This window comes from Cynocephalus volans, chromosome 10 (assembly GCF_027409185.1).
Source record: "Cynocephalus volans isolate mCynVol1 chromosome 10, mCynVol1.pri, whole genome shotgun sequence".
NCBI lineage: Eukaryota > Metazoa > Chordata > Mammalia > Dermoptera > Cynocephalidae > Cynocephalus > Cynocephalus volans.
In genome coordinates, this window is record NC_084469.1 from 23,896,791 (window position 1) to 23,912,443 (window position 15,653).

The following is a 15,653-nucleotide window of genomic DNA, read 5'->3' on the forward strand; positions in this document are numbered from 1 at the left end:
AACACCACACCTCATCAAAGGGGCATCTCAACAGAGTGGGCACATACAATACAGGTGGATGATGTATTGTAAAGGTAAGACTTTTCAAGAAGCAGTGTGAAAAAGGAGATTTACTATTATAGTATCTAACCAGTCTGAAATTGTGAATCACTATACTATCAGAGCTCTGTTTCTTGCTTTGCTCTCAAATATATTTGCTGCCTCAAATGATTCCCCCCATAAAGGTAGAGGTGTGTGTGTGTGTGTGTTTGTGTGTCTATGTCTGTGTCTGTGTGTCTATGTCTGTGTGTCAGAGAAACGATAAAGCAAATGTGGAAAAATTGTTAACGACTGGTGTACCTGAGTGAAGGGTTTATGGATGTTCATTGTACTATTTCTTGCACCTTTCTGTAAGTCTGCAATTTTTCAATATACAAAGTTTGAGAGAAAAAAAAAATACCTGCTGTCTTTGTCTGTTCTTTCATTTATGAGAGGAATCCATCGACTCGTTACCTAAGATGAAAATTAATAAGAGCTAAGCCATGATGAAGATTTTCTTTGAAAAACACTATGACCTTAGACTCCTAAAATTCTAAACTGAGGATTAACCTTTGAAAGTGCCCCACTGAAGTTTAACTAAATACTTACATAGTGAAAAAAAGGTCACACATTCATACCTTATCAATAGAATGCTTGTTGTTAACAGCATAAACTATGCAGATGACATTAGCCTAGAAGAAAAATTACAAATTAATGATATTTTTAAATAATAAAAATGTAAACAGTAGCATTTAATTACTAACTAGTTAATATATTTGGGCCAAAGGAGGAAAAAATTTTGAAAACTTAGAAAAAGGAAAATTAGCCTACCTCTAAGAGGAAAAAATGCCTAAGTACTCTCAGCAAAAATACATACTCAAAATCAGCAATAACAACAAAGAATTTAAAAAGCCACCTTGGTATAAATCAGAGAGTGAAAAAGGCAGACTCATCACTGTTTTTACACATACACAAAAAACTTGCAACTATTTTTTTAACCTCACCTGTGATATTTCTTGATGAAGTTGTTCATCACTCTGCTCTGCTTCTACAAATGACAAAAAGTCAATGTTTCATACTGTAAAACATTTCATGAAAACTTACGGTCAAGCTAAAATTTATGTGACACCCATCTAACATCCCTCAAAATGACACAGTGTAGGGCCAGACTGGGTGGCAAAGACAAGGGCAAGCCAGAGGAAGGAAAAAGTTGAAGTATGATAAGGTAGCTGGCTGGCACTGAAAGACAAAACTACAAAAGGATGACTCGGGCACGGAAGAGCAGAGGCATTGTGTGATAAATGTAGGCCAGCATCTGATCTAGAGTTGAAAAGGGTCAGGCAAAAGAGATCAGAAACCCAAGCCAGAAGATTTGTTGCTAAAGAGTCAGAAGCTCAGATAAAGAGTCTATACAAACAGAGTCAAAAGGCTGGGTGAGAATCTGGACAACATAAGCTTAAGATCTAGACAGCAGGTAGGAGTGATAATAACCAGGGCCCAGAAGCAAAACCATCTCATGATAATGAAGAGTCAAGAATTCCCTGTCTAGTGCATTATCTCTAGCTAGAACTGGTCCCAATGGGTGGGTGTGGCTGCAATCTCACAGGTGCAGGGGATATGCCTGATATAGCTAGAAAGAGGAACAAACGAAATGAAGAGCAAAGCAATTATTGACACATTAATCTAGATCACCTACATATGTCTCCCCCCCCAAATCCCTGTTATTTCTAACATACAAACTAATATCACATGAGTTCAATGGTATTTTATACTATGCTAAGTAACTGGCCATATTTTTAATATCTTTCCGTATGTTGTATAATCAATGGGTGAATGCTTCAATTCTTAATACTGAAGTAAATCGAATTATATGGCTATACATATTGAAAAAGAATAATTCTGTAAATAAAGCTAGTTACAAGACTGATTACCATAGAAGGCACTCATCCCCCCTCAGCTTCTAGTACAGTGCTGTCCAACAGACATACAATGTAAGCCACATAATGTAGCTTTTATTTTTCTAGTAGTCTCCTTAAAAAAGGTAAACAATATTGGACAGAGCAGTACTAGCATTTATTCTTTAGACTATGTGGAATACCAGATTACCAAAATAAACTGGTATCAATGTATTTATACCTGTTTTTTAAAAAAGAAGTTCCAGAACAAAGCAAAATAATTTAATGGTTAAAGATTAAGTAGTAGTGTGTAGAAAAAAATTTAATTACTAAGAGCAATACAGATGTACTTATATATCATATAATGTAAGCAAGATAACAACTGTTTTAATTATTATTTTATTTGGGACAAAGGTTGAAAAACTGAAGAACAAATTCAGAACTTAAATTCTCAAATTTAGAACTCCTTCTAAATCATTAAGAGCATACTTGAATGCCTGATAACAAAGTTAACCCAGAACTTCTCTCTACAAACATGCCAATTCAAGGAGGGTAACGACTTGTCTACTTACCATTCCTCCTTTCTTTTCATTATTATGGAACCTAATTTAGTAATTTGGGGACAGAACTGCCAGATGGAGGCTTTGGGTGGCTGTGGGATGGAAGTTGGCATAGAAAAGTGAGACAAGAATAGTAAAAGATTGTTTACTGCTACAGAGAAAGGACCTCCTCTCTTTGAACATTTTTAAAAGTTCATTAAGTACCTTTTTTCAAGTCTACAGTACTTAACGCACTTTACAGCTTCACCCACAAGAGGATATTCATTACCTGAGTAATCTACAATGTGTGTTGGAACTCTCTCAGGGGTGACATCAGCTGGAATGGTGATTTCTTCTGCACGGGGAGGAACCTTCGTTTGCAAACAAATACAGAAAAGGAAAAAAACTTTGGATATTATCAATCAAATCTATTAACAGATTATGTAAAAAAAAAAAACAAAAAAAACTTATAGGGCTGGACAGTTAGCAGGTGGTTAGAGAGTGATGCTGATAACACCAAGGTCCAGGGTTCAATACCTGTACTAGCCAGCTACCAAAAAAAAAAAGTATGATAAAATATTTTTTTAAAATGTACTTTTCTGGGCCGAGCCCGTGGCGCACTCGGTAGAGTGCTGCGCTGGGAGCGCGGCGACGCTCCCGCCGCGGGTTCGGATCCTACATAGGAATGACCGGTGCACTCACTGGCTGAGTGCCGGTCACGAAAAAGACAAAAAAAAAAAAAAAAAAAAAAATGTACTTTTCTATCTATGTAAGCACAGGACATATTATGGATACTTCAGACCTAAAACAGTTTAAAACAATTCTTAAATTAATTTGATGTTTCAAACATTAGATTTTTAAAATGTCATTTTGATTCTACTTTGTTGAAGGCTTAAGATACTCTGCAAATGAGGAGCCATGTTAATCCAAACCTATCTTCAAATAAACCAATAAATTATCAAAACTCTTTTCTTTGAGAAGATAACTGATTAGCTACATAAGCCTTATTTTTAATGATTGTATTTTTCCAAAAGACTGTATAATTTTTTAATTAATTAAAAATCCCTTATGCACACTCAAGAGGACTATGCTAAAACAATTTTAAACTAAGTTAACTATCACCAAAAACTTTTAGGTATTATACCCCAAGTGATTATAAATTAATGTTACTGATTCCACAAACGGCAAATGAAAATATACTTCATTTCTCAAATTAAGTAATTATTTAACTATCTTATTTAAGAAAAGAAAGAAACAAAGAATGATCAAATGAAACAAAGTTGTAAATGTTGAAAACACCAACACACAATACATCAAATTTCTGTCTGAACAATGAAATTATACAGATAGTCCTATCTAAACAAGAGTAAAGAAAGGGTAAATGCAAAGTGTGACGCTAATAATACCTACCACGTGAGGAAGAGAATAAATATCATTTTCATACCATTGCATGGATCCCATTCCCTATAGTAATATCCTAACTTTACTTTATAAAGGACTTAGCCAGCAGTCCCTCACACTCGAACTTCCAAAACGTAAATAGATATACTGTCAATAATAAAAAAACACCTTTTTTGGTGGCATTCCACTATTATTAAACTCATCTCATTTGAGACCCACAACAGTGCTTTGAGGTAGGCAAAGGAAGAATGAATTAGTTTTGTCATTTGTAAAAAATGAGGCAGGTAGATAATATTAAAGGTTTTCAAATATACATGTGAGAATTCTAGTGGTTCTGACAAAAAAACCTCAAAGACCAGAAAGAGAGTGTCAGGTGGAAGGCAAGCAGGGATCCAGACCTTCATCCTAATTTTAACTTGTGGAAACACTCATCATCTCTTTCATATTTTGGACTTATGAGCAACATTTTATTTTTTAAGAAAGGATTAAACAGTGTAGATGATATCTATATCCCTTTCAGCTCCCATTTTACAGATGAGACAACTGAGGCACAGAGGTGACAAATGTCCTTGACAAGGTCAAAGGAAGGAAACGCAAAGAACTTGGGTGAACTTAGATCTAGTTTGGTTCTTTCTCCTACACTGTATTTCAGGGATGTCCTCTATAAACTAACATGAGACTTTTAAAAAGTCACAACTGTCAGAAAGGAAACACATGCAAAAAAAGGGTGAAATTTATTTCATTTAACTTAATTTTGATACATTTAAAAAATTTTTAATGTAGTAAAGAAATCAAAATGTTTACCTCTTCTGGAAATTCTTCACTGACCAGAGACATAATCAGTGATGTCTTCCCAACTCTAGCTGTGAAAAGAAAAATCATTAGTTTAATAAAGTGTTTAGGTTCCACATAAGCTCAAATTCAGCAACTGCATAGGTATGTCAGTTATTTGTTAGCTAAAATCAAACGCATCCAAGTTACCAAGTTTTAGTACAATATTTAAAAGTAAATCCTTTTTTCTGCTTAGAAAAGTAACATACTCATTGTTAAAAAAAAAATTACCAAAATATATATTGTAAACATAAGAATCACCTATAATATCTCCCCTTAGCAGTTTAATATATATGAATATATATATTCTCCCAGATTTCTCCTACACTTATATTAGCTAATGATAATTTACCACAATTGAACCATAATATTCATACTATTTTGTAATCTTCCTTTATCACTTAATTATGTATTTGGGCAGTATTCCATGTCAATATATAAAAACCTCCTGGAAGGGAGAGTTATTGTTTAATGAGTACAGAGATTTTATTGTGGATGACGAAAAAATTTTAGGTACAGATAGTGGTGTTAGTTACACAACACTGTGAATGTATTTAATGCCACTGAACTGCATACTTACGAATTTAAAATGATAAATGTTATATATATTTTACAACAGTTTTTAAAAATTGCAATAATAAATCCATCTCATATTAACATTAAAAAACCCTCCTGCATTATTTTCTGATAATTGTATAAGAATCCGTCGTATGATATAATTTATTAATGTAATCTCCTAACAATGAACATGTGGATTGTTTCCAAGTTTTCACATTCACAAACAATGCTGCAATCAGTATTTCTACAGGATAAATTCCTAGAAGTGGAACTCAAGTTAGCACACATAATCTATTTTGTTTTTAATAGATATTGTTAAGTTACCTATAGAAAAGAATAAAACAATTTACATCCTCACTAACAGAATATCAGAGTTTGTTATTCTCTACATCCCTACATTCTTTCTCTCTTAGAGTCTCATATTTAAAGGGTTAGTAACAAGGTAAAAGCAAAGAAACTTTCCTTTTACATTTTCTATTCTAGCAATTTATTATGCAAACATTAAGATTTTAATTTTTATTACAAAATTTGGATTTCAATTCCCATCACTTTCTGATCACATAATTACTACTGTTAGACATTCAACTACTTATCAACCAAGTCTTTTTGTGATTTTAGAGGAAAACAGTCCACCTGCCTATTAATCTCTGCCAAAACAACAAATTACTGTTTCCAAAAGCCTAAATATAAAAGAAATGAAAATTTTTAGCGTTAAGAAAATCACATTCCCTTCTTCAAATGATTAAAAGAAAGGATGAACTAAAAACACAAGTCAAGTCTCTGGAGAAATAATGAATGCCTGGAACACAGGAAGGACAGCCCTGGTCCAAACAGAGCATGCTGTGAACAACTGGGTTCTGCAGGTGGAGGGATAGACTAGATGGCTTAACAGGTGTCTTCTAGCTCTGATTTCTACAGATCTTTTCAACTGACTTGTATGAGAAGGCTCGGTCCTTCTTCAAGTGGCTGACAATAAGGTAACATTTCACTGAGTTCTGACCATGTCAGTGAATCTAGAACCCATCATCACAGAACTGCAAGAACCTAGCCAACGATGTCAGCTTATTCCGCTCCCTGCAAAATTTTCAGATGAGGAACATGGGACCCACAGGTTTCACTAAAAGATTAGCTGCAGACCTAAGAGTCTCCTCTTAGGTCTCCTGATGGCCAAGGCAGTGCTCTTTCTTACACTATACTTTTAAAAATATTGGTAACACAGGTTAAAAATATAGAAAGCGAATGGTGACCCCTGGAGTCAACAAGCATTGCATACACAAACAAATACCACCTAGATTAATTAAAATATTCATCAGTTCATTGGTGACTAATCCAGCAGCTCTGGCTGTTTCACTTTTTTTTTTTTTTTTTTTTTAACTTATTTTGAGAAAATTTCAGACTTACAGAGAAATTACAAAAATAGTACAAAGGATTCATGTTGATCCTTCACCTAGATTCCCCATGTTAACATTTTACCATATTTGCATTATCATTCTCTCTCTGTCTCTCTCTCTATATATTTAAACCATTTGAGAATAAATCGGCCTTAGTATATATTTACTAAAAGGTCATTCTCTTACATAACCACAGTACACTGTTAAGAGTAGAAAATTAAAGTCAATACAATACCATTGTCCAATTGACAGACCTTATTCACATTTTGTTTGTCCCACTACTATCCTTTATAGAAAAGAAAAATCATTTTTTTCTGGTCCAGGATCAAAAGTTGCATTTGGTTGTCATGCCTCTTTAGCCTCCCTTAACCTGGAAGAGTTTCTTAATCTTTTCTGTCTTTCATGACCTTAATATTTTGGGATGTTTTTGCATTTTTGGTAGGAATACCCCAGAAGTGATATTGTGTCTTCCTCAGTGCATCTTAGAAGAAAGGAGACGACGTCAATTTGTCCCTTTACTGGTGATGTTAGGTACCATTACTCAGGTGAGGTGGTGTCTGCCATGTTTCTCCACTGTGAAGTTATTTTTCCCTTTGTAATGAATAAATACCTTGTAAGGCGATATTTTGAGACTATGTAAACATCCTGTTTCTCACTGAACTTCTGCCTAGTAGTTTTAGCACCCACTGATGATTCTTGCCTGAAACAAGCATTGCTGTAGTGGTTGCGAGACAGTAATTCTCTAGTTATTTCTATCAATACTTCTACACTATTTCCTTCTACTGTAACGAAAACTTTCTCTTCTGATTCATATTTCATATATATTTGTGTGTATACATACAGAGAGAGAGAGAAAATGCACTCATGGATTCCTACACTATTCTATTGTTTTATGGGTTATAATCCTTTACTGTCATTCATTATTTGGAGGCCCAAATTGTTCCATTTTACTTGTAAAAATGACATTTATGCAGTAGAGATCAACATGTACAATATGATCCCATTTTACAAATATGTATGTGCATAGAAAAACACCTAGAAGAACATATATATATATATACACACACACACACCAACAGTGGTTATCTCTGAAGTAAAAGTAATTGTAATTTTATTTCTTGTGCTTATCCATATTTTCCAAGTTTTCTAATAAAAACGTAATTTTTGCTACTAGAAAAGATCAATAATTACTATGTTAAAAGTCATTTTTTGGTAGTAAAAACTGGCATATTCTAAATTTACAGATAGCAATTGAAATTTACCTAAAGGTTAACAGGTTAAATGCATTGTTTCATTGCTTTGACAACCAATACTACTAATTCTTGAGCACTACTATGTGCCAAGCACAATTCCAGACACTGAGGATACCACTCTGATCAAGGCTACTACATCTTTCCTACTTTTTCAGAGATCACATTCTAACAGATTTATGTAGTTATCACCAATAAAATTAACACACTTTCTACAGATCGGGATTAAAAAGAAAAACTTAAAAACTGTATAATCTCTGACCACCTTTCCTCTGTACTTAGCATTCAAGTTTGCATTATCAAATTTTCCTTTGAAATTTTTAATATTCATTCCCTCCTCTGTTTCCCCTTCTCCCTAATTATGGTACTTTTATTGAATCACCTCCTAGTTCCCAGCTTTCTATCCCCTTCTCCAGCCTCTCCACTAATTAATTTACCAACAATACACATGCCAATTCATTTTTCTTACACACACTTTCCATTTTCTAACTCACCGGATCAAAACCCTTCTTTTGACTCTCAATTACCTACCACGTGAAGGTAAAACCATTCTACTGGCCTTTGAAAATCATACGTAATCTGGGCCGACCCTGTGGCGCACTCGGGAGAGTGCGGTGCTAGGAGCGCAGCGGCGCTCCCACCGCAGGTTCGGATCCTATATAGGGATGGCCGGTGCGCTCACTGGCTGAGCTCGGTGCAGCCGGTCACAAAAAAAAAAAAAAAGAAAGAAAATCATACATAATCTAATCCCAGCTTGCCTATCTAATCTCATTCCCCACTCTTCTCCACATACACAGTTTGCTAAAATAAGGTCATTATGCTTTAATAAGCACAAACAAGCCATGATGAATCTTACCCCCCCACACACAGTTTTTCTTATCTAGAATATCATTCCCTCTCTCCCCTCAACTTGTCTAAATTTTAACCATTTCTCAAGGTTCAAATTCTACCTCATCCCTAAAGACATCCCAGAGTTACTGTAGCTCACAATCCCTCTATTTCCTCCTTTGAACTACTCCTATGCCAAATAATTTATATTAAATTATAATTTATATATAAGGTACATACATAACATGTATGAGTCCACATTAACACAACAACCAATTATTTGGAAACACTTGGATAATTAACTGAACTTTCTAATTTTATATGAATGGGAGAAGGACTTGTGTAGCACATCGACCAGACTAAATGATCTGACTTGATTTTACCTTGCCCAAGCACAACAGTATTGCGATAGTTTCAGCACTACCACTAGGGAAATTAGTCCCATCTCCTGGAGCTTCTGGAATTCCTATTCAAAGCATTTCTTAGAGCAGTTGGAGAGCTGTGAATAGTAGGTAACTGATGAAACAATTTTGAAAAACACAATATATCTGAAAATTATTTTGTTCAATTTGTTTTTAGTAAAAAATAATGTTGAAATTTCAAATAATATTACAGGAGGGTGTGTTATAATAAAGAATATATCTGCTCTTTGTCCTACTCCCTGGCAGAGCATCGAAATCCCTTGGAATTTCCTGAATGTTAGGAGTGTCTTTTGTTATAAATAATAAGCCCCTTTCAACTATACTTGAGTTCATCCTAAGAAGGTGACTTATTTAGTGCATGGGGGGGAAGCAAGACAGCTTCAGGATGGGGTTGGTCACCAGAAACACCAACCACATGATTAGAGGGTTAGGTCTTTCAGCCCTACCCCCAAAACTCCAAATAGGAAAGGGGGGCTGGAGATTGAGTTCAACCACATGGCCAATAATTTAATCAATCATACCTGCATAATAAAACCCCATATAAAAACACCGGACATCAAAGCTTAGGAGAGCTTCCTGGTTGGTGAACATATCAACATACCAGGAAGGTGGTACACCCTGACTCCATGGGGACAGAAGCTCCTGCACTTGGGACTCTTCAAGACCTTTCTCTATGTACCTCTTCATCTGGCTATTCTTTTGTAGAATTGTGAGCGTAGCACCTTTCAGAGTCCTGTGCATTGTTCTAGTCAATAACTGAACCCGAAGGGGCTGTAGGAAGCCCCGAATTTGTAGTCAGGCAGAAGTGCAGGCAGTTTGGGGGTCCCACTTGCACCTGGTGTCTGAAGTAAGGGCGATCTTGTTGGGGATCTTGCCCTTTAATTTGTGGGATATAATGCTAACTCTGGGTAGTGTTAGAATTTAATAGAATTGTATTGCAGGACACCCAGCTGGTGTCAGAGAACCAGTGTCAGAATGTAGAGGGCATGAGGGTTTTGTATTTATCAAAAAAAGTTATGGCTCAAAAAACTGAGAAATACGTTAACAGATCTTATATTCAAGAGTACTAGCTCCTTCCAGACACATTTCACACTGCCTGGACCAAACTAGAGAACACACTAGAAGAACAAACAGACAGAATTAACTTATGCCTCTACATGACCCTTTTTTGTGTGTGCAATCTCTTACTATTAATTCATTTGATAATTATTTACCTGACTGTCTTCTAAGCACAAAGTTTAATCTTAAATGCTACATGGGGATAATATGGAAAATGTATTAAATAAGATAAACAAAATTGCTGTGAAAGAGGTATGTATTGGGCTGGCCCATTAGCTCACTTGGTTAGAGCATGTTCACAACACCAAGGTCAATGGTTCTGATCTCATTACTGGCCAGCCACCAGAAAAAAAAATAATAATAAAATGAATGAATGAATGAATGAATGAATGAATAAACAAATAAACAATAAATAAAAATGGAGGAAGGGAGAAAGAAGGGAGGGGAAGTGAGTGAAGGGGAAGGGAAGGGAGGGAAAGGAAAGAAAGATAACCATTCCTCCCAGAAGTCTCTAAACAGAGCAGGAAATCAAAATGCTCATTTTAAAAAATACAACTTATAATTTGGTCTCTAGAAGGAAAAAGTTAATAATTAGTGATCCAGTTAAGACATGTGCATTCTTAAGACAGTGTTGTGCCTGTATAATACCTAGGCAACTTCCCAATATATCACTGGCGGTCTGCTGAAGGACTTCTCAGACTTCCTTGATGAAAATGGGACATTTCCTACGAGCTACTGAATATCTCCAGAAAGATTAAAAAACAAGTGTTTCGCTATAACCCACAAGAAACTCCTCAAGGGCAGAAAACGTGTCTTTCTTATTCACTGCTAAATCTCTAGCTCCTAGCAAATCACCTGGCATTTAATAAATGCAGCTGTATAGCTTAGTGGTTAAGAGCACAGATTTGAAATTCAGGAAAATGGCTGACTATTTCTGAAAGAAAGAGAGGACAATGAAATGGGAAGGGAGCTTTAAATGATTGGTGACATTTTATTTCTTCAGCTGGGTAATAAGTATTTGTTATATTATTTTTCATACCTTTTATATAAATATTTCACCAAAAGTAGAAGAAAATAAAAAGAACACAGGCTTTAGATCAGACAGAATTGGACTAAAATCTTAATTCCAGCACTTACTAGCTGTGTTTCCTCAGGCAAGTTATCAAGACTCAGTTTGTTGATCTATAAAATATAGTACTGACCAGCCTCCTAAAAGTGTTAAGAGGATTAAGAAGACAGCTATATAATGCTTAGCACAATACATGGTACACATTAAATGCACAAATGGTAGTTGTTGCTATGATGATGATGCTTGAATTAAAGAAGTTAAGTGTTCACTGGCATGGCCAGAAAATCTGGATTCAGATTTTGCCATTAACAGTACGACCCTGAGATGTCACTGACTCTCTCCAGGCCTCAATTTTCTCATCAGTTGAATCAGTTAAAAAAAGGGAGAGACGGGTTGGACTAGATGCTATCTAAATGCTTATACTGTATGATTAATGTAAACTACCATGTAGCACAACTGGAAAAAAGGTCTGTAACACAAGAATAAGTGCCCGTTACATTAGGTAAGATATAGTACCCTAGAGGACTGGCCGATTAGCTCAGTTGGTTAGAATGCTGTGTGTGACAACACCAAGGTTAAGGGTTCGGATCCCCATACTGGCCAGCTGCAAAAAAAAAAAAAAAAAAAAAAAGATATGGTGCTCTAGAAATGGCAGACACACCTACAAATTTTATCTGTTTTAATTGTGTATGGGAAAATGAGTTGGCAAGAACATTCATCTATGTATAAGAACAAAGTAGGACTCACAAGCTAATGTGGGGTCCAGGAATTTCTAGAACTTGCTGACTTATACGTAACATTTCATAACCTTTTTTCCTTAAATAACTCCTTTCATCACGGCCTTGTTTAAGGTCCCAGCAACTCCAAACTTTCAGCTAGCTCAAAGTAGTATTCCTTTCAACATCCACAGCAGTGCATCCTAATTCCACATGACTATGCAAAATGGAAGCAAAATAGTTATCTTAAAATATGCCAAGCTGTCATCCACTTATTCCAGCATCAGGAAACCTAGAACTTGGATCTCATTTTCTTGGCAACTGATGCTGCAGAACAAGAACACATTTGGGAGAGAGCAAAAAGTGGTAATGTCTGATTTAAGCCAAATGAAACACACAGCAGAGCTCTCTGTGCATCACCAGACAGGAGAATGCCTCTGCTGGGGTCCCATCAAGTTCACCAGGCTCTGTACTTGATGTAATTTATTTCAGTAGTAGTGTAACTCCACAGTACTCAAACAACAAGCCTTTTCAAGGATCCAATGCCTGTACAACTCCTGTGACCTCTGAACTTCTGGGCCTTTCTGGTCCCAGTAGAGATATCTACTTTTTCCTTAGTGTCTCCAAAATTCCACAACTACCACCAGCACAGATGTTCCCAGAAACTTTCCCATTTTGGAAGAACTCTCCTGGATATCTTAAACATCTCTACATTCTTATCCCTGATCTACTACACCAAGAATGAGAAAAATGAGGCAGACACTCAACAACTCAGATGCTCCTGGGTAACCAAAAGGAAACCAGTCCCACTCCTGGTCCTTGAGAAATTTGCCTACCTTTGAACCCTTAAGATCTTTATTCTTCTCATAATCCCTTTTTCAGAATTACCTTTTTAACATTTTGCTTGTGTCTCACCACTCTAAGGCCCTCACCAGTTTCAGAAGAAACCTGTCTTTTAATCCACAGCTCAAAAAGTAAAACAAAGTGATCAAAATTAAGACAATCACCAACACTAACAGGCTTGATAGCTTCCAAGAAAGGTAAGGACTTGTTGCTCCTTAATCCCGGTCACTCAGGATCCCTTAGCAAAATTCTGGCTTTCAACAGGTGTTCAGTGTTACCTTTAAAGTCCCCTCCCACACCATGACCCTTAAAACTCACTCATTCTTCCTCATCCCTCTTAAAACTCACTAGAACAACCCTTTTCCTAGTCATAGACCCCTTTTGCTTTTCCCGTGGACCCCCTACATCTCCAGTGATATTTTCAGAACAGAATGTTCTGAAATTCATTATGAGGAACATTATGAGGAAATTCAGATTTCTTCACAGCTCAGTTCATTAGTTTGAAGGGCAGTTCTGGCTGCCTGTGCAGCAGCAGGCTCCTGCCGAAGTACATATCTGCCACCAGATCTGTTTCCAAAAGGCAGGCCTCAGAGACACAAAAGGAAACACCTTGGCAGGAGAGAAGGCATTGTCAAAACTACAACAATGAAATAGCTTTACTTAGGCCTGAACATATAGACATATAAGACAGTAGTACCAAAGAGTGGGAATAATTTATTTTAAGTTATTTATATCAATTACTACCTTTTAAAGGGGGATATTTTTTATGTATTTATTCGTATCCTGCCTCATCTGGAAAAGAATTTGAGGCAATTTAGCATTTACTACAATATGAACATTCCATCTTGTTTGTGAAGTAATTCTATAATAAAAAAAAAACTTTTAAAAATCAAAGAACATGAATCTCTTCCACACTGAAATCCAAGAGTGATTTCCTTTTTAAAAAAAGTTCAAAATTACAGGATGGCCAATGAACTCAGCTGGTTAGAACGTGGTGCTGATAACACCAAGGTCCAGGGTTCGAACACTGGAACAGCCAGCCAAAGAAAAGAAAAAAATTCAAAATGAGGGCTGGCCAGTTAGTTCAGGTGGTTAGAGCACTGTGTTATAACACCAGGGTCAAGGGTTCTGATGCCGGAAAAACAAAACAAAACAAAATGAAGTTCAAAATTAGAGCAAGAGATGAATTACGGGGAACTTAAGAAAAAATCAGTACGTTTTTATCAGTATCATTTTGTGTTTCCTTTGGAAGGACAGTGAAATGATAACTACTTTAATAAAGTTTTATGCAGATGTGATTTAGTTAAGAAATGCTTTTTGCCTCCCTCAAGGACTACAAACCTAACCCTGAGTGAGGATATCAAAGAAATAATGAAGCAGCAGATTTAAAATTTAAAAAGGCCAGTTTTAAGCAAATTTTAATTATGAAATAAATAAGAGTGCCTTAAAGATGGTAAAAAAATTTTAAGATATTAAATTTTGAAAATGATTTAAATAAGCCACAATCAAAAAGGTCCCTAAACAATGGCAGATCTGAGTATAAAAACTACGTATTTTAGGCCGGCCCGTGGCTCACTCGGTAGAGTGCGGTGCTGATAACACCAAGGCCACGGGTTCGGATCCCATATAGGGATGGCCGGTTTGCTCACTGGCTGAGCGTGGTGCTGACAACACCAAGCCAAGGGTTGAGATCCCCTTACCGGTCATCTTTATTTAAAAAAAAAAAAAAAAAAACTACATATTTTTAACTGCTCCAAAAAATAAAAATTATTTCCATTAGGGAACAAAATCCAAGATCCTGTTTAATTATTATACTAATTAAATTTTATATCTAATATAAACATTATAATACAAATATTATATAGGAAATATATTTTATAATAAAATGTATAATAATTTATTACAAATAAAAATTTATAATAAAATATATTTGATATATTTAATATAAATGTGAACATTAATATGAAGTACAAAAAATTATCCTTTGTTAGCCAACCATCTAATGATCTCCACTGCCTCTATTTTGCCTGAGAAATATTGACATGATCTATAAAAGGAAGACCACAATTATCCCCAGGACAGAAGGCCTTCTGATCCAGTTCAACACAACATGCCACGGTTCTGTCTGAAACTCCATGCTTCTAAGTAGGTCATCCATGGAAAACATAATTCATCACTATAGAGCAAATTATCTAGATTTATCCAGACCAAAAATTCCTTTGTTTTTTCATCATATCTTTTGAACCTCTAGTTCCAAATGACAGCAAATTCCTAATATTCATGAAGCAGAAATAACATTCTCTGATTCCAATTACCACCCTACCAGCCATATTGGCTGTTTTTCTTGATAACAAAAACCCCTTTCTTCAAGTGGCACTCCTCATTTTTATCTGCTTCTTTTTTAAGAAGGCTTGTAGTATCTTCCTAAGCTTATCATAATTAGAATACACTGGGGGGTTAGAGGGTGACTGCTGAGTTATATTTTTAACTAGAAAACTTTAGCATTTGAGGAAATATCTAAACATGTTCAAAGGAAAATTGCATTGACTAAATGCAGATGATGTGGCCTGCAGGACAAATGCTGTCGCACGGCTACAACCTATCCCTATCCTTCAAACCAGATCAACATTAGTACCCAACCTGTGCCAGAGGCACAAAGAAGTGGAGAATTGGTTTCAATATATATGTGAAAATGACGTACAAAAGACTCTCTGTATGAACAGAATAGACTCTATGCAGAATGGACCCAGGTAATAAACACAGTATAAGTGAAACTGGAGCAGTTTAATCTTTAAATATCATTCCAACAAAGACTAGAATGGAAAGCAATATG

At 35.7% G+C, this 15,653-nt stretch overlaps 1 protein-coding gene across 2 annotated transcripts in view; it reads right to left on the reverse strand.

The window, feature by feature from the left end:
- The window catches only part of RHOT1 (ras homolog family member T1), a 60,298-nt gene that overhangs the window by 40,476 nt on the left and 4,169 nt on the right, over positions 1 to 15,653 (reverse strand). For both annotated transcript variants that reach the window (XM_063109351.1, XM_063109350.1), the window contains exons 2-6: positions 4,658 to 4,716; positions 2,742 to 2,823; positions 1,023 to 1,066; positions 657 to 710; positions 440 to 492 (exon numbers count right to left, since the gene is read on the reverse strand). In XM_063109351.1, the coding sequence (XP_062965421.1) occupies positions 440 to 492; positions 657 to 710; positions 1,023 to 1,066; positions 2,742 to 2,823; positions 4,658 to 4,716 (292 nt within the window). The remainder of the gene's footprint in view (positions 1 to 439; positions 493 to 656; positions 711 to 1,022; positions 1,067 to 2,741; positions 2,824 to 4,657; positions 4,717 to 15,653) is intronic.